The sequence below is a fragment of the Entelurus aequoreus genome, linkage group LG01, assembly GCF_033978785.1.
Source record: "Entelurus aequoreus isolate RoL-2023_Sb linkage group LG01, RoL_Eaeq_v1.1, whole genome shotgun sequence".
Classification (NCBI taxonomy): domain Eukaryota; kingdom Metazoa; phylum Chordata; class Actinopteri; order Syngnathiformes; family Syngnathidae; genus Entelurus; species Entelurus aequoreus.
In genome coordinates this window covers 9,676,623-9,696,127 of record NC_084731.1, presented here as the reverse complement: position 1 = coordinate 9,696,127, position 19,505 = coordinate 9,676,623, and the positions used below count along the sequence as shown (strand labels likewise).

The 19,505-nt window shown below is 36.3% G+C and overlaps 1 protein-coding gene across 1 annotated transcript in view; it reads left to right on the top strand.

Moving 5' to 3' along the window:
* LOC133648035 (methyl-CpG-binding domain protein 5-like) overlaps positions 1-9,665 on the top strand; it is a 69,860-nt gene extending 60,195 nt beyond the window's left edge. Inside the window, 3 exon segments of the mRNA XM_062043811.1 lie at positions 2,647-2,720; positions 8,252-8,324; positions 8,394-9,665. Coding sequence (XP_061899795.1) covers positions 2,647-2,720; positions 8,252-8,324; positions 8,394-8,456 — 210 coding nt within the window. The 3' untranslated portion in view covers positions 8,457-9,665.
* The last annotated feature ends 9,840 nt before the right edge of the window (positions 9,666-19,505 follow it).

Sequence of the window (19,505 nt, the reverse complement as noted above, 5' to 3'; positions counted from 1 at the left end):
CGGACTATAAGTCGCAGTTTTTTCCATAGTTTGGCCGGGGGTGCGACTTATACTCAGGAGCGACTTATGTGTGAAATTATTAACACATTACCGTAAAATATCAAATAATATTATTTAGCTCATTCACGTAAGAGACTAGACGTATAAGATTTCATGGGATTTAGCGATTAGGAGTGACAGATTGTTTGGTAAACTATAGCATGTTCTATATGTTATAGTTATTTGAATGACTCTTACCGTTCAAAAGTTTGGGGTCACATTGAAATGTCCTTATTTTTGAAGGAAAAGCACTGTACTTTTCAATGAAGATAACTTTAAACTAGTCTTAACTTTAAAGAAATACACTCTATACATTGCTAATGTGGTAAATGACTAATCTAGCTGCAAATGTCTGGTTTTTGGTGCAATATCTACATAGGTGTATAGAGGCCCATTTCCAGCAACTATCACTCCAGTGTTCTAATGGTACAATGTGTTTGCTCATTGGCTCAGAAGGCTAATTGATGATTAGAAAACCCTTGTGCAATCATGTTCACACATCTGAAAACAGTTTAGCTCGTTACAGAAGCTACAAAACTGACCTTCCTTTGAGCAGATTGAGTTTCTGGAGCATCACATTTGTGGGGTCAATTAAACGCTCAAAATGGCCAGAAAAAGAGAACTTTCATCTGAAACTCGACAGTCTATTCTTGTTCTTAGAAATGAAGGCTATTCCACAAAATTGTTTGGGTGACCCCAAACTTTTGAACGGTAGTGTATATACCAGGGGTCACCAACGCGGTGCCCGCGGGCACCAGGTAGCCCGTAAGGACCAGATGAGTAGCCCGCTGGCCTGTTCTAAAAATAGCTCAAATAGCAGCACTTACCAGTGAGCTGCCTCTATTTTTTAAATTGTATTTATTTACTAGCAAGCTGGTCTCGCTTTGCCTGACATTTTTAATTCTAAGAGAGACAAAACTCAAATAGAATTTGAAAACCCAAGAAAATATTTTAAAGACTTGGTCTTCATTTGTTTAAATAAATTCATTATTTTTTTTTACTTTGCCTCTTATAACTTTCAGAAAGACAATTTTAGAGAAAAAATACAACCTTAAAAATGATTTTAGGATTTTTAAACACATATACCTTTTTACCTTTTAAATTTCTTCCTCTTCTTTCCTGACAATTTAAATCAATGTTCAAGTAAATTTATTTTTTTTATTGTAAAGAATAATAAATACATTTGTATTTAACAAAGACCAAAAAATGTGAGCACATTACACCAATTCTTAAATCCTTACATTGGCTCCCTGTACATCAGAGAATAGATTTCAAAATCCTCCTGCTCACATATAAATCACTACATGGTCTAGGGCCCAAGTATATCACTGATATGCTCCCACTATATACGCCCTCTAGATCACTAAGATCTTCTGAGACCAATCTGTTAGCGGTTCCAAGAGTAAACTCAAATCAAGGGAGATCATCATTCAGTCACTATGCAACAAATAGCTGGAATAAACTTCCTGAAGATGTCAGACTCTCCCCAACTCTCACTACTTTTAAAACTAGACTGAAGACTTTTATGTTCACCTTAGCTTTCAGCTAAATCTTTTAATCTTTTAACTTTTAACGTCTGCACTGTTTTTATTTTTATTGTCTGCATTTTAATTTTGCTTTTATTTTCTTTCATTTCACTTTGTTGTCTGTGAAGCACTTTGAGTCTGCCTTGTGTATGAAAAGCGCTATACAAATAAAGTTGCCTTGCCTTGCCTTGCCTTTAATTCTTCATTTTAGCTTCTGTTTTTTCGACGAAAAATATTTGTGAAATATTTCTTCAAACTTATTATGATTAAAATTCCAAAAAATTATTCTGGCAAATCTAGAAAATCTGTAGAATCAAATTTAAATCTTATTTCAAAGTCTTTTGAATTTCTTTTAAAATTTTTGTTCTGGAAAATCTAGAAGAAATAATGATTTGTCTTTGTTAGAAATATAGCTTGGTCCAATTTGTTATATATTCTAACAAAGTGCAGATTGGATTTTAACCTATTTAAAACATGTCATCAAAATTCTAAAATTAATCTTAATCAGGAAAAATTACTAATGTTCCATAAATTATTTTTTTTATTTTTTCAAAAAGATTCGAATTAGCTAGTTTTTCTCTTCTTTTTTTCGGTTGAATTTGGAATTTTAAAGAGTCGAATTTGAAGATAAACTATGTTTCAAAATTTTATTGTCCTTTTTTTCGTGTTTTCTCCTCTTTTAAACCGTTCAATTAAGTGTAAATATCAATAATTATTAATAATAACATAGAGTTAAAGGTAAATTGAGCAAATTGGCTATTTTCGGCAATTTATTTAAGTGTGTATCAAACTGGTAGCCCTTCGCATTAATCAGTACCCAAGAAGTAGCTCTTGCTTTCAAAAAGGTTGGTGACCCCTGGTATATACTATATGTTTGGCTGTACATGACCTTCTGGCAGAAAATTTCAAGTTAGGCGAAAAGTAGGGTTTCGAAAATGGGGGTACTATTGCGTTTGCAAAGAGCAAGCTCTGTTATTCTTCCATTAAAAATGAATTGCCAAAACAGTTAAAAAAAAGATGAAGAAAATACAAAAAAGTTAAATGAGGACAATTATTGATGTCTTCACTTGTGTCTTTCCAGATGGAGCCGGAGAAGCTAAAAACTTTAACACATGATTTGGAGGCCCTCGACCGAGCAGCCAAAAGGGGCCTAAAGTGAGTACACACACCCGCAGGGACACATGGAAGGTGACAGTAGCTGTGTCTACATTTGGCGGGTGCGTCCTTTGTGGGGTTGCTGACGTCATTGCGGTGCGCGAAGGCTGTCCCAATTCAAAAAAGTTGTCCTTCGAATTCGGCCCACAAATGTCTTTTTCTCCCATTATCAGAAAGGTTGCATCACTTTGCGTCTTTTCCAATCCCGAGATCCTTTCAACGCTCAACTCTGAAAGTTATTTCCAACATGGCAATGCCATGCGGAGCGGAAAGAGCGACTTTAAAATGTAAGTATAGCTTTATTTATTCATCTAAAAGCAGACATGCCAAGCTCGGATGTCAGTAGTGATAAACATTTTTGTTCAAATACGACACCTCGTCTATCGTAATGTTGAGCGTCCTCCGTGCTCTTTACCCCGAGGCTTGGTGCCCAGAGTTTTTTTTTTCCAACTTTTGAAAGTAAAGCCTAAGATCTTTTAATTGACTTTTTTAGACAGCAATAAGTTGACTTGTTCTATTAATGTGTGGCCAGAATAATGAAGTATTGTAAATGTGTGCATCAATGTATCTATTAGTTATTGCTGTTTGTGTGCACGTTTGCATTTTATTTGAAAATGTTTACTTCTATAAATGATTGTGACCTTGTGTGTAACTTTTCTGTTTTTGTTGCTGTGCAGAATAATCAAGGAGGAGGACTCGGACAACAACAGAGCAAAAAGAAATGACACAAAAAATGGATGATCATATAAAACAAAGTATTTAAATGGGCCCTAGTGTGTGATTGTTGTCTGTCTATCTGTGTTGGCCCTGTGATGAGGTGGCGACTTGTCCAGGGTGTACACCACCTTCCGCCCAAATGCAGCTGAGATAGGCTCCAGCACCCCCCGCGATCCCAAAAGGGACAAGCGGTAGAAAATGGATGGATGGATGGATTAAAAATTAATAAACTCATGTGCTGAAACTGTAGTTGTTGTTTAATTTCCTCTGCCTTCATTGCAAATAATTATTAAAAAATAATATTATGCTATCCCAATATTTACTATGACTGATTATAATGCGACCAAATTGACATGATTAGAAACGTTCATCAATTGTGAATGACATATTGATAAAGTAAGATGGGGTAATGTTGCTGTATGGATAGACCCTGAGGACTCTTTGGGACATGATCTGGATTCATTTCATTTTTTTCATTTATTTATTTCAGGCAATGACATAAAAAAGTACAAAGTTGACAACACATAATAATATAAATTAAAGCTGCAAGCAGCGTTGGTCGGGTCCGCATTTTGGCAGGTGCTAGTCCTCGGTGTCCCAATACTTTTGTCCAGTGGTAGTCCTGAGTGAGACCTACATAGAGGTTTTTGTTTCGTGTCTCTACGATATTCGTACTGGCAGTTAGAGGAAGTTGTGTCTGTGTCTTTTACGTAGGTGTTGCGGCACAGTGGTTGTTTTCTTTGAAGGCGCGTAAAATCACAGCAGCGGAGCAACTTTAGTGCTGCGGGTCTTTGAAGGCTCGTAAAATCAAAACCGTACTACTAATCATAACGCATTCATTGTAATCAGAAGGGTTCAATCTCTCTCCTGTAGCAGTTTGAAGCCGAAACGACAAACGTGCTCGGAGGAGATAATGTTTGATGTTTGGTGACCGGTTTTAACAAACATTTTGTTTTGAAGGAGGGATAGCAAACTTCCTGTTGATTTTTGCTGAAGGACGTCAATTTATGAAATGTAGGTCTAGGTGAGACCTACGTAGAGGTATTTGTTTCATGTCTCTAAGACGTTCTTACCGGAAGTTACAAGCAGTTTTGTCTGAGTTTTCCTCTGAGGAGCAGTTTTTTCTCTGTTTTATTCAAAAATTGCGCTAGAGCACAATTTTGAGTTTTGGGGTTCGGTTTTTTTTTAGATTGCAATTTTTACCAGTCCTGATGTGTGTGAGAAGTTTGGTGAGTTTTGAAGTATTTTAAGGGGGTCAAATTACAGCTCAAAGAGGCAAAAATGAGTTTTTTTAGTACATTTTTGTCTTGAAGGGGAAATTGCCAACTTCCTGTTGGTTTTTGCCCGAGGATGTAAAATTATTAAATGTAGGTCTAAGTCTGACCTACATAGAGGTTTTTGTTTCATGTCTCTACGACCTTCCTAGTGGGAGTTACAGGCAGTTTGTTTTGGTTTTTTCCTAGGGGGCGCTAGAGCGCAATTTTGATTTTTGGAGTTTGTTTTTTTTATTAACTTGCAATTTTCGCAGGTCCTGATGTGTGTGTCAAATTTGGTGAGTTTTGAAGCATGTTAAGTGGGTCAAATTGCAGCTCGAAGAGGTGGCCGGTATAATAATAATAAACTTTACAATAACAATAGGTTCCTTTGTAACCTGTATAAAGGACTCCCTGTGGGAGTCCTTTATACAGGTTACATGCGGACCCTAATTAATATAGTGCAAAAGGTAATGTATAGTATGTAATGCATGGTTGTCCAGTTTTGCCTGAAAGGGAGTGGGAAGAAGATCATTTATTTAATCCCACCCCCAGTTCTCCATTCAGTGATTATTCACATGAGTTTCACTCTTACTTTGTTCAAGGATTATAATACAGATGTTGTATCATGGTGGCATTACCACAGGTAACAATAATTATTACACTGTAACAATAATTTGTATCAACAATGTAGGAATAATGAATATACCAACAATGGTAATAGACAAAATGCCAACAATGGTAATAGACAACATAGCAATAATGGTAATAGACAACATTATTGTCTTGTGTTTTTAAAGGTACATGTCCCACTACAACAACAAACTGCTCAGTGGCCCTGTGGTTAGAGTGATGGGTAGGTTGTGAGTTCAAACCCCGGCCGAGTCATACCAAAGACTATAAAAAATAGGACCCATTACCTCCCTGCTTGACACTCAGCATCAATCCAATCCAATCCATTTTAGAGTTGGAATTGGTGGTTAAATCACCAAAAATTATTCCCGGGCGCGGCATCGCTGCTGCCCACTGCTCCCCTCAACTCCCAGGGGATGATCAAGGGTGATGGGTCAAATGCAGAGGACACATTTCACCATACCTAGTGTGTGTGTGAGACAATCATTGGTACTTTAACTTTATTCACAAGCATACCGTATTTTTCGGACTATAAGTCGCAGTTTTATTCATAGTTTGGCCGGGGGTGCGACTTATACTCAGGAGCGACTTATGTGTGAAATTATTAACACATTAGCGTAAAATATCAAATATTATTATTTAGCTCATTCACGTAAGAGACTAGACGTATAAGATTTCATGGGATTTAGCGATTAGGAGTGACAGATTGTTTGGTAAACGTATAGCATGTTCTATAAGTTATAGTTATTTGAATGACTCTTACCATAATATGTTACGTTAACATACCAGGCACCTTCTCAGTTGGTTATTTATGCCTCATATAACGTACACTTATTCAGCCTGTTGTTCACTATTCTTTATTTATTTTATATTGCCTTTCAAATGTTTATTCTTGGTGTTGGCTTTTATCAAATACATTTCCCCCAAAAATGCGACTTATACTCCAGTGCGACTTATGTTTGTTTTTTTCCTTCTTTATTATGCATTTTCGGCCGGTGCGACTTATACTCCGAAAAATACGGTAACGATAAATCCATCATTAACTAATAATAAGGAACAACAGCTTTATAATGCTCGTCAACACCCGACACATCTCCATGACAACCATCTCCCATGATCGGTCGGCTCTAACCGCAGGAAAATCAGACGGTGCCGGTAGCTCTAAAATAAGGTAAAAGACCAATAGAACACAGAAGTCAGGCCGTAAGACTCTTGAACGCATCATAATAATCCAAAATGGATGAACTGGCTGGAATATAAAGACAATATAACATACATCCATAAACCTGGATGCATATGCAAAAGTGCAATATATTTATCTGTACAGTAATCTATTTATTTATATCTGCACCTTATTGCTTTTTTATCCTGCACTACCATGAGCTAATGCAACAAAATGTCGTTCTTACCGTACTTTTCGGACTATAGGTCGCAATTTTTTTCATAGTTTGGCCGGGGGTGCGACTTATACTCAGGAGCGACTTATGTGTGAAATTATTAACACATTAGCGTAAAATATTAAATAATATTATTGATCTCATTCACGTAAGAGACTAGACGTATAAGATTTCATGGGATTTAGCGATTAGGAGTAGGGATGTCCGATAATATCGGCCGATAAATGCGTTAAAATGTAATATCGGAAATTATCGGTATCAGTTTATTTATTATCTGTATCGTTTTTTTTTTGTTTTTTTTTTTTAATTAAATCAACATAAAAAACACAAGATACACTTACAATTAGTGCACCAACCCAAAAAACCTCCTTCCCCCCATTTCTTTCTGTTATCAATATTCTGGTTCCTACATTATATATCAATATATATCAATACAGTCTGCAAGGGATACAGTCCGTAAGCACACATGATTGTGCGTGCTGCTGGTCCACTAATAGTACTAACCTTTAACAGTTAATTTGACTCATTTTCATTAATTACTAGTTTCTATGTAACTGTTTTTATAATGTTTTACTTTCTTTTTTATTCAAGAAAATGTTTTTAATTTAGTTATCTTATTTTATTATTTAAAAAAAAAAAGTACCTTATCTTCACCATACATGGTTGTCCAAATTAGGCATAATAATGTGTTAATTCCACGACTGCATATATCGGTTGATATCGGTATCGGTTGATATCGGTATCGGTAATTAAAGAGTTGGCCAATATCGGAATATTGGATATCGGCAAAAAGACATTATCGGACATCCCTGATTAGGAGTGACAGATTGTTTGGTAAACGTATAGCATGTTCTATATGTTATAGTTATTTGAATGACTCTTACCATAATATGTTACGTTAACATACCAGGCACCTTCTCAGTTGGTTATTTATGCCTCATATAACGTACCCTTATTCAGCCTGTTGTTCACTATTCTTTATATATTTTAAATTGCCTTTCAAATGTCTATTCTTGGTGTTGGCTTTTATCAAATAAATTTCCCCCAAAAGTGCGACTTATACGCCAGTGCGACTTATATATGTTTTTTTCCTTCTTTATTATGCATTTTCGGCCGGTGCGACTTATACCCCGGAGCGACTTATACTCCGAAAAATATGGTATCTGTACTGTAAAGTTCAAATTTGAATGACAGTAAAAAGGAAGTCTAGTCTAAGTCTAAGTCTAAGAAATGATTCGACATTCTTCTCTTAAGTTTGTCATGATTCAACTGAGCAGCAGATATGTGACATAAATGTAAGGGTGTGGACAACAGACGTAACCAGGACGTGTCCCGTAGGCTAGACCGTCCCAATTCATATCACTCCAGCCACTGCTGGAAGACTCTCGCCAGAACCCCACACTTTGTTGACCGCACGGACTGGGTTCTTGATAAGTGAGACACAGCTACAGTTTCCGTCGAACATGTACACATCCCGCTAGATTTGCTGGCATGTCACTGATCATACATACTGTAAATGTTTGTCCACCAGGCCGGGGAAACTGAATAATCACTTGGAAGCTGCTATCCACGAGGCCATGAGTGAGCTGGATAAGATGTCGACTGTGAGTCCAATGGCTGACCTCCTGTGTTGCCTTCCACCCGCCCACATTCATGTTCTTCTCTGCCACCAGATCCCGCCAAGAGATAGGCCAATGAAGGCGCCTAAGCCCAAGAGGAGGAAGATCTCCAGATAACAATGATTGTGTTGTGGTCCTCAAAACCTCCGGAGGTGCCTCGCTGACGTCTGAGCTGTCCCAGGGTGCTACACATGGACGCCGCGTGTTCCCTCGCCACTCCATGACATCATCGACTTGACTCACGGACTTAAGGTGCTGGAACTTCCAATCACCGGTGCAGTTTTAGCTGTAGAAAGTCAACAAATTGAGAGAACCATCGTGAAAAGGTTGCAATTTATCGACAGCTCACTGAACTATTTTTTTTTAGTATAAGATAGTAAAAACACAAAAAAAACCTGAGCATTACCTTACATATTTAAGAAAAATAGACAGTCCAAATATTTCTGATACATTTTCATTATGTAAATAGGTAATCCTGAAATGTAAAATTATGAAGAAATGTATGTAAATATTGTAAATGTAATGTACAAGCGTACTTAATGCACATTTTATCTTTTGTTGTACAAAAACAAAGCAGAAGTGTACCAATGTCTTGGTTTCTATTCAGACGTGCGATTGCGTAGGACCGCACGTGAGCGACAAATACTGAAAAACGGCTTTTATATGACAAACAGTAAGACGGTTGCTTTGAGTTTGTTTTTGTACACGTGCAGCGGAAAAAACGTTCTCAGTTACTTCTTACCAGAAAGTGTTCATTGGAAGAAAAAAAAAGACAGAATGAACTTTACCAGCAGAGAGTGTTCATGTTGGTAAATCTTCACCGCAGAGCATATAATTGCCATCGTCATTGTGATGACATTGATTTGTTTTGCATTTTGGGTTTGTTTTTTTTTTGTTCGGTTTGGTTGAATACCACAAATTGTTAGAAGAACCCAAGCCGGGAAAAGCTTGGCAGGTTGTGTGTGGATTGTTCCATCCTTTAGAGCCTTTGTCAGACCCTCCAGGATTTTGTGACGTTGCAATCGTGCCAATTCAACCAATCCCCTCTAATAAATCGCAGCCTCTCAAATTTGTCAAATTCCCGCAATTTCTCTGCACATTTTGACTAATCGAGCGATCAAAAAACTTAAAAGCGATTGCCCCGCACTGCAAAAAGTCAGTGTTCAAAAACAAGAAAAAACCAAACAAAAATTAGGGGTATTTTACTTGAACTAAGCAAAATTATCTGCCAATAGAACAAGAATATTTGGCTTCTCAAGACTTTCCAAAACAAGTAAAATTAGCTAACCTCAATGAACCCAAAAATACCTTAAAATAAGTATATTCTCACTATAGCAACTGTACTGCTGTAAGAGTACATATTTTCTATAGTTTCATTGAAAATTAAACAGCAAAGTCCATTTGGCTGTCATCTGTTTTAATTATGAGACACAATTGTGTCAAAGTCATGATTTTTTTTTTACATGCTTGAAATAAGAAATGATTACTTTAAAAAAGTAGTTTTATACTTGTAAGTGTTGATGACACAGCTTTGCAACAGTTGATATTCTAGTTTCAAGCATGTTTTACTCAATATAGGTCATCAAATCTCAGCAACAAGCTGTAATATCTTACTGAGATCATTTAGGACCAAAACACTTAAAACAAGTAAAACACTCTAACATAAAATCTGCTTAGTGAGAAGAATGATCTTATCAGACAGAAAATAAGCAAATATCACCCTTATTTGAGATATTTCATCTTACTTAGATTTCACTTTTTGCAGTGTGGTGTTGGGTTTTATCAAATAAATTTCCCCCCAAAATGCGACTTATATATGTTTTTTTCCTTCTTTATTATGCATTTTCGGCCGGTGCGACTTATACTCCGGAGCAATTTATAATCCAAAAAATACGGTAGTAAATGTTCCAAAAATGACTTAAAGTTATCCTGCTGATCCTGAGCCAGAGCGGGATGGATGGATAAATGTATACAATATCTGGGTATCTTTTCTAATAATGTTTATACTGTAAACCTTGAATTGTTGGAGTTTAAGTGCACCTCTCTCCTCAAGTGTGCATGTGAGTGGGTATGCTTGAAATAAGAAATGATTACTTTAAAAAAGTAGTTTTATACTTGTGAGTGTTGATGACACAGCTTTGATATGCTAGTTTGAAGCATGTTTTACTCAATATAGGTCATCAAATCTCAGCAACAAGCTGTAATATCTTACTGAGATCATTTAGGACCAAAACACTTAAAACAAGTAAAACACTCAAACATAAAATCTTATGTATAGCCGCGATAGTCCCGGGATGCCCAAAATGTCCATAAGACACCCAGCCGAGTCCCACGGGGACGGGGGATAAAAGTTGGAAAAGTCGGCAAAAGTCCCAAAAATGTTCAAAGTACCTACCCAGGTTCGAGTGCCACAAGTCCCGCCGCCGGCCGGGATGCCCGAAATGTCCAAAACGCTCCCAGCAAAGTCCCACTGAAAGGCGGGGAGAAAAGTGAGAAAAGTCGGTAAAATGTTCAAAAATTACACCCGGGTTCGAGTGCCACAAGTCTTGAGACTTGTGGGACTCGAACCTGAGTAGGTATTTTGAACATTTTTGGGAGTTTTGACGACTTTTCCAACTTTTATTCCCCCTCCCCGTGGGACTCGGCTGGGTGTGTTATAGACATTTTGGGCATCCCGGACTTGCGCGGCCGGCGGCAGGACTCGTGGGACTGGAATTGGGACTTTTGACCATTTTTCCCCTCTTCTTCCCCGTCCGTTTTGGACATTTGGACAAAAATAGTTTCAAGCATGTTTTACTCAATATAGGTCATCAAATCTCAGCAACAAGCTGTAATATCTTACTGAGATCATTTAGGACCAAAACACTTAAAACAAGTAAAACACTCTAACATAAAATCTTATGTATGGCCGCGATAGTCCCGGTATGCCCACAATATCCGTAACACACGCAGCCGAGTCCCACGGGGAGGGGGGATAAAAGTTGGAAAAGTCGGCAAAAGTCCCAAAAATGATCAAAATACCTACCCAGGTTCGAGTGCCACAAATCCCGCCGCCGGCCGGGATGCCCACAATGTCCAAAACGCGCCCAGCTAAGTCCCACGGGAAGGCGGGGAGAAAAGTGAAAAAAGTTGGTAAAATGTTCAAAAATCACACCCGGGGACTCGAATCTGGGTAGGTATTTTGAAAATTTTTGGTACTTTTGCCGACTTTTCCAACTTTCATCCCCCCTCCCCGTGGGACTCGGCTGGGTGTGTTATGGACATTTTGGGCATCCCGGGACTTGCGCGGCCGGCGGCAGGACTCGTGGGACTGGAACCCGGGGAGGTATTTTGGACAAAATTGGGACTTTTGACCATTTTGGCCGCCTTTTCCCCTCTTCTTCCCTGCCCGTTTTGGACATTTGGACAACAATAGTTTCAAGCATGTTTTACTCAATATAGGTCATCAAATCTCAGCAACAAGCTGTAATATCTTACTGAGATCATTTAGGACCAAAACACTTAAAACAAGTAAAAGACTAACATAAAATCTGCTTAGTGAGAAGAATTATCTTATCAGACAGAAAATAAGCAAATATCACCCTTATTTGAGATATTTCATCTTACTTAGATTTCACTTTTTGCAGTGCGCTTGCTCCACCCATATCCTCATGTCCTTGTTTACGTTGACAGATATCGATATGTGATCTCTTATCGGCTTTCATTTAGCAACACAAATCACCACTTGAAATCGCTTTCAACAGTTGCCCAGTGTTCTCAACAAAAACAAATGTTTATGATCGACAAGCACTTTTTAACTGGCAACATTGGCGTAACGCATCTTTCAAAATAAAAGCACGCCAGGAAAACAACAGTTGCACAACAGTCAAATATTTCAAAATAGCAGCAGATGGAACACGTAACAGCCACCAAATTGGATTTCCGTAGTAAAATTGTGGTCCTGTAAAGCAGTGGTCCCCAACCACCGATTGGTACCGGGCCGCACAAGAATTTAAAAAAAAAAAAAAATTTTTTTTTTTTTTTTTTTTTTTTTTTTTAATGAAATCAACATAAAAAACACAATATATACATTATATATCAATATAGATCAATACAGCCTGCAGGGATACAGTCCGTAAGCACACATGATTGTCTTTATTTATGTAAAAAAAAAAGATTCCCTCTGGTGGTAAAATGGAGGTACAACTCTCAACATAATTGCTAATTTGACAAAATATGGAGGCTGTTCAATAAAGATGCAATACTTAATGTGACACAGTTACATAGAAAACTTAAACCCCAGATAGGTAGAAAAGCAGTGCAGGCGCTACCTCCCAATAATAAAGAATCTTTAAAAACAAACCTTGAATCCAAACGGTGATCCTGATCACCCCAAAAATGGAATCGCCTATTCCTTATCCCATTTCTGATATTTCCTGAAAGTTGGAACGCAAACTTTTTGAGCTTTTGTTTTAACTGACAGACAGACAAACCCCAACCAATCAAGGGATAAATGAAACTACAAGTCCATGTGTGTCGGTTTTGTTTGTCTGTTGCTTCTAAACAGGCCAGAAGAGGGTTCACTCTTTGCATCGGTCTTAGCACTTGGGCGTGTTTGTTTAGTTGCGGCCTGAAATCTAAGCGGAGTGAACCCTTTTTGTCAGTTTTCCACTCTTTGTCTCAATGGTGGAGGCGGGGACGTTGGAAGACACACACAGAAAAGTTCAGCCTTGTAATGTAAACATAAGGTAACATAGTAGAAATAATCAGGATCACCCTAAAACGTACCGTATTTTTCGGAGTATAAGTCGCACCGGCCGAAAATGCATAATATAGAAGGAGAAAAACATATATAAGTCGCACTGGAGTACAAGTCACATTTTTTGGGGAAATGTATTTGATAAAAGCCAACACCAAGAATAGACATTTGAAAGGCAATTTAAAATAAATAAAGAATAGTGAACAACGAATGAATAAGTGTACGTTATATGAGGCATAAATAACCAACTGAGAACATGCCTGGTATGTTAACGTAACATATTATGGTAAGAGTCATTCAAATAACTATAACATATAGAACAGGGGTCACCAACCTTTTTGAAAGCAAGAGCTACTTCTTGGGTACTGATTAATGCGAAGGGCTACCAGTTTGATACACACTTAAATAAATTGCCAGAAATAGCCAATTTGCTCAATTTACCTTTAACTCTATGTTATTATTAATAATTAAAGATATTTACACTTAATTGAACGGTTTAAAAGAGGAGAAAACACGAAAAAAATGACAATTAAATTTTGAAACATAGTTTATCTTCAATTTCGACTCTTTAAAATTCAAAATTCAACCGAAAAAAAGAAGAGAAAAACTAGCTAATTTGAATCTTTTTGAAAAAATTCAAAAAAGAATTTATGGAACATCATTAGTAATTTTTCCTGATTAAGATTAATTTTAGAATTTTGATGACATGTTTTAAATAGGTTAAAATCCAATCTGCACTTTGTTAGAATATATAACAAATTGGACCAAGCTATGTTTCTAACAAAGACAAATCATTATTTCTTCTAGATTTTCCAGAACAAAATTTTTTTAAATAAATTCAAAAGACTTTGAAATAAGATTTAAATTTGATTTTACAGATTTTGTAGATTTGCCAGAATAATTTTTTTGAATTTTAATCATAATAAGTTTGAAGAAATATTTCACAAATATTCTTCGTCGAAAAAACAGAAGCTAAAATGAAGAATTAAATTAAAATGTATTTATTATTCTTTACAATAAAAAAAATACATTTACTTGAACATTGATTTAAATTGTCAGGAAAGAAGAGGAAGGAATTTAAAAGGTAAAAAGGTATATGTGTTTAAAAATCCTAAAATCATTTTTAGGGTTGTGTTTTTTCTCTAAAATTGTCTTTCTGAAAGTTATAAGAAGCAAAGTAAAAAAATTAATCAATTTATTTAAACAAGTGAAGACCAAGTCTTTAAAATATTTTCTTGGATTTTCAAATTCTATTTGAGTTTTGTCTCTCTTAGAATTAAAAATGTCGGGCAAAGCGAGACCAGCTTGCTAGTACATGAATAAAATTTAAAAAATAGAGGCAGCTCACTGGTAAGTGCTGCTATTTGAGCTATTTTTAGAACAGGCCAGCGGGCTACTCATCTGGTCCTTACGGGCTACCTGGTGCCCGCGGGCACCGCGTTGGTGACCCCTGCTTTAGAACATTCTATACGTTTACCAAACAATCTGTCACTCCTAATCGCTAAATCCCATGAAATCTTATACGTCTAGTCTCTTACGTGAATGAGCTAAATAATATTATTTGATATTTTACGCTAATGTGTTAATAATTTCACACATAAGTCGCTCCTGAGTATAAGTCGCACCCCCGGCCAAACTATGAAAAAAAACTGCGACTTATAGTCCGAAAAATACGGTAAAAGCTTGGTCTCAGTCGCAGGTCAAGAGTCCTCCAATTGACCAAAAACACTCAAGAAAGGCTAAGGGCGATAAAAAGTCCTGTCATTTTTGTGCGTTTTTCCTTGTTTGGCATAAGCCCACCAACAATTTCAACCACGCGTGTAACAACTTCGCAAAATCACAATCCGATATAATGTGCTTGAGAGAAATGGGCCTTAAAACAGCGCAACCTTTGCCCAACATGTTTAAAAAGTGTCTGGCGTTTTAGGCCGCAACAATTGCAAAAAATCCTGTGAAATCCTGGAGGGTTCTTGCTTTTTTGTCATTTGAATGTCATCTTTTTTCCCCCCTCATGACTGTCACGTGACGTTAAGATTAGAGATGTCCGATATACGCGTTAAAATGTAATATCGGAAATTATCTGTATCGTTTTTTTTTATTACCGGTATCGTTTTTTTATTTATTTTTTTTTTTTTATTAAATCAACATAAAAAACACAAGATACACTTACAATTAGTGCACCAACCCAAAAAAACTCCCTCCCCCATTTACACTCATTCACACAAAAGGGTTGTTTCTTTCTGTTATTAATATTCTGCTTCCTACATTATATATCAATATATATCAATACAGTCTGCAAGGGATACAGTCCGTAAGCACACATGATTGTGCGTGCTGCTGGTCCACTAATAGTACTAACCTTTAACAGTTAATTTGACTCATTTTCATTCATTACTAGTTTCTATGTAACTGTTTTTATATTGTTGTACTTTCTTTTTTATTCAAGAAAATGTTTTTAATTTATTTATCTTATTTTACTATTTTTTTTAAAAAAAAGGACCTTATCTTCACCATACCTGGTTGTCCAAATTAGGCATAATAATGTGTTAATTCCACGGTTGATATCGGTATCGGTAATTAAAGAGTTTGACAATATCGGATATCGGCAAAAAGCCATTATCGGACATCCCTAGTTAAGATGATCAAGAGTGACACTCCAGAGGGGTGAACCATTCTCACATTTTAGAGGCCTTCTGTTTTGTCTTTTATTTGTTTTGCTTGTTGTAAATTATTTCTGTACAGTTCTTCATATTTATTTTAAGCTTTACAAATGTGCTAGATGGCAATAACACTACCAAGAGTTGAAAACTCAAGCCTTATATATGTATATGTATGTTTTGTTTTAACAGAAGACCAGATCACTTATTCAGTCATCGGGGGCATATTTCCCTTTTTTTTTTTATTTAAGAACTTAACAGAAAACACTTTGACAGTGAGGCTACTTTGTTTTTGTTCCACAATGTCTTATTTATGAAAGTGCTCCTGTGAGAAGGCGGACCGCTGCCTATGTTGGTAATAAATGACGTTTTTACACTACTCGCTCCGACGGGGACGTCGTGACTTGTTTAGTCCGATGGCAACCGAGGAGCTGAAGTCGTACAGAATGAAACGAGTGCAATAAACCAATGAGTGGAGATCAACAGTTCACCTCTAACAAAGCTGCTTCAGATGCTCACAAGAGCCGTCATGTCATTTCCATACAGTAACCCAAGTACCTTTGCCGGTACTTTCATGTTAAACCTCTCGTTTGCCTGACCCTTTATTTTGTCTGTTTATGCTTCCACACCTGTACTTCCGCTCCAACCAGATGTTTGTCCCTTTCTCGAACAAATCCGCACCGAGGAGCCTTGAGGTCCGGCTGAATCACAGCAACCATGCACGCGCTGTCAGCAACCGTACTGTACGAGACGTCCTGGGCAACTTGAAGACATTTGGTAGCAGCAATGAAGGTCAATCTCGTACTCGAGCGAAAGCTAAACGTCGTCAAAAGTTGTGCTTTACAGATGCTTTCACTGTACTCGATGGGGGAGGAAATAGTCCAGCTGTGAACACAAAAGCTTTTTGGGTAAAGTTCATTCTGCCTCCGGTGTGTTTGTGTGGTGACCTGCTCTGTTTGCTGCCTTTGATTGTGTGTTCATCTCTACCGTATTTTTCGGAGTATAAGTCGCACCGGCCGAAAATGCATAATAAAGAAGGAAATAAACATATCCAGGTGATGTTCATGCACGGTTCATTTTGTGCACCAGTAAAAAAAACATGGTAACACTTTAGTATGGGGAACATATTCACCATTAATTAGTTGTTTGTTAACATGCAAATTAGTAACATATTGGCTCTTAACTAGTCATTATTAAGTACTTATTAATGCCTTATTCGGCATGGCCTTATTATAACCCTAACCCTGACCCTAACCAAATAACCCTAACCAAATAACTATAAATTAAGTCTTTGTTACTTACAATATGTTCCCCTAGTGTCCAAATAACTCTAAATTAAGTCTTTGTTACTTAGAATATGTTCCCCTAGTGTCCAAATAACTCTAAATTAAGTCTTTGTTACTTAGAATATGTTCCCCTAGTGTCCAAATAACTCTTAAGTCTTTGTTACTTACAAGATGTTCCCCTAGTGTCCAAATAACTCTAAATTAAGTTTGTGTTACTTAGAAAATGTTCCCCTAGTGTCCAAATAACTCTAAATTAAGTCTTTATTACTTACAATATGTTCCCCTAGTGTCCAAATAGCTCTAAATTAAGTCTTTGTTACTTACAAGATGTTCCCCTAGTGTCCAAATAACTCTAAATTAAGTCTTTGTTACTTACAATATGTTCCTCTAGTGTCCAAATAACTCTAAATTAAGTCTTTGTTACTTACAATATGTTCCTCTAGTGTCCAAATAACTCTAAATTAAGTCTTTGTTACTTACAATATGTTCCCCTAGTGTCAAAATAACTCTAAATTAAGTCTTTGTTACTTACAATATGTTCCTCTAGTGTCCAAATAACTCTAAATTAAGTCTTTGTTACTTAGAATATGTTCCCTTAGTGTCCAAATAACTCTAAATTAAGTCTTTGTTACTTAGAATATGTTCCCGTTGTGTCCAAATAACTCTAAATTAAGTCTTTGTTACTTAGAATATGTTCCCCTAGTGTCCAAATAACTCTAAATTAAGTCTTTGTTACTTACAAGATGTTCCCCTAGTGTCCAAATAACTCTAAATTAAGTTTGTGTTACTTACAAGATGTTCCCCTAGTGTCCAAATAACTCTAAATTTAGTCTTTGTTACTTAGAATATGTTCCCCTAGTGTCCAAATAACTCTAAATTAAGTCTTTGTTACTTAGAATATGTTCCCCTAGTGTCCAAATAACTCTAAATTAAGTCTTTGTTACTTAGAATATGTTCCCCTAGTGTCCAAATAACTCTAAATTAAGTCTTTGTTACTTACAAGATGTTCCCCTAGTGTCCAAATAACTCTAAATTAAGTTTGTGTTACTTACAAGATGTACCCCTAGTGTCCAAATAACTCTAAATTAAGTCTTTGTTACTTACAATATGTTCCCCTAGTGTCCAAATAACTCTAAATTAAGTCTTTGTTACTTACAATATGTTCCTCTAGTGTCCAAATAACTCTAAATTAAGTCTTTGTTACTTAGAATATGTTCCCTTAGTGTCCAAATAACTCTAAATTAAGTCTTTGTTACTTAGAATATGTTCCCGTTGTGTCCAAATAACTCTAAATTAAGTTTGTGTTACTTACAATATGTTCCCCTAGTGTCTAAATAACTCTAAATTAAGTCTTTGTTACTTACAAGATGTTCCCCTAGTGTCTAAATAACTCTAAATTAAGTCTTTGTTACTTACAATATGTTCCCCTAGTGTCCAAATAACTCTAAATTAAGTTTGTGTTACTTACAATATGTTCCCCTAGTGTCCAAATAACTCTAAATTAAGTCTGTGTTACTTACAATATGTTCCCCTAGTGTCCAAATAACTCTAAATTAAGTTTGTGTTACTTACAATATGTTCCCCTAGTGTCCAAATAACTCTAAATTAAGTCTGTGTTACTTACAATATGTTCCCCTGGTGTCCAAATAACTCTAAATTAAGTCTTTGTTACTTACAATATGTTCCTCTAGTGTCCAAATAACTCTAAATTAAGTCTTTGTTACTTACAATATGTTCCCATAGTGTCCAAATAACTCTAAATTAAGTCTTTGTTACTAAGAATATGTTCCCCATATTAAAGTGTTACCAAAAACATATAACTTTGTCTTGAATTTGAAAAAAAAAACATTTTATTTTTCACTAAAGAAGGGTTGGGTGAATGCGCATATGAAACTAGTGAGGTTCGGTACCTCCAACAAGGTTAAGAACCACTGGTCTAGTCTCTTACGTGAATGAGCTAAATAATATTATTTGATATTTTACGCTAATGTGTTAATAATTTCACACATAAGTCGCTCCTGAGTATAAGTTGCACCCCCGGCCAAACTATGAAAAAAAACTGCGATGTATAGTCCGAAAAATACGGTCCTTTTTTTTTGTCCTTTTCTTTCAATTGTCCTCTTCCAATCTTTTATCATCAGTATTTTTTATTTTTCAACCTGTGAGTATATATTTCCTCACTAATATATGCTTAACAGATGAGACTTGCGTGAAGTATGACGTGCACTTGGTGGCTCCTCTTTCTTTCGGCATTAACGTGAGCTAGATATACATAGTTTGTCGGGAGTCCGTTATGTTGATATTTTTGGGACTTTTTTTTTTTTTAACGGTTTGATGTAAGCAGCATTTTTTTTGTAAATATTGTGCGACATTACAGGTCATGCAGTGGTGTAACATTTTGGAACAATGTTGCACAGATGTTTTAAGATATTAAAAACCTGGTCACTCTTACTTGAACAAGCTGATTGTTTTCTGCCTTTTTTTT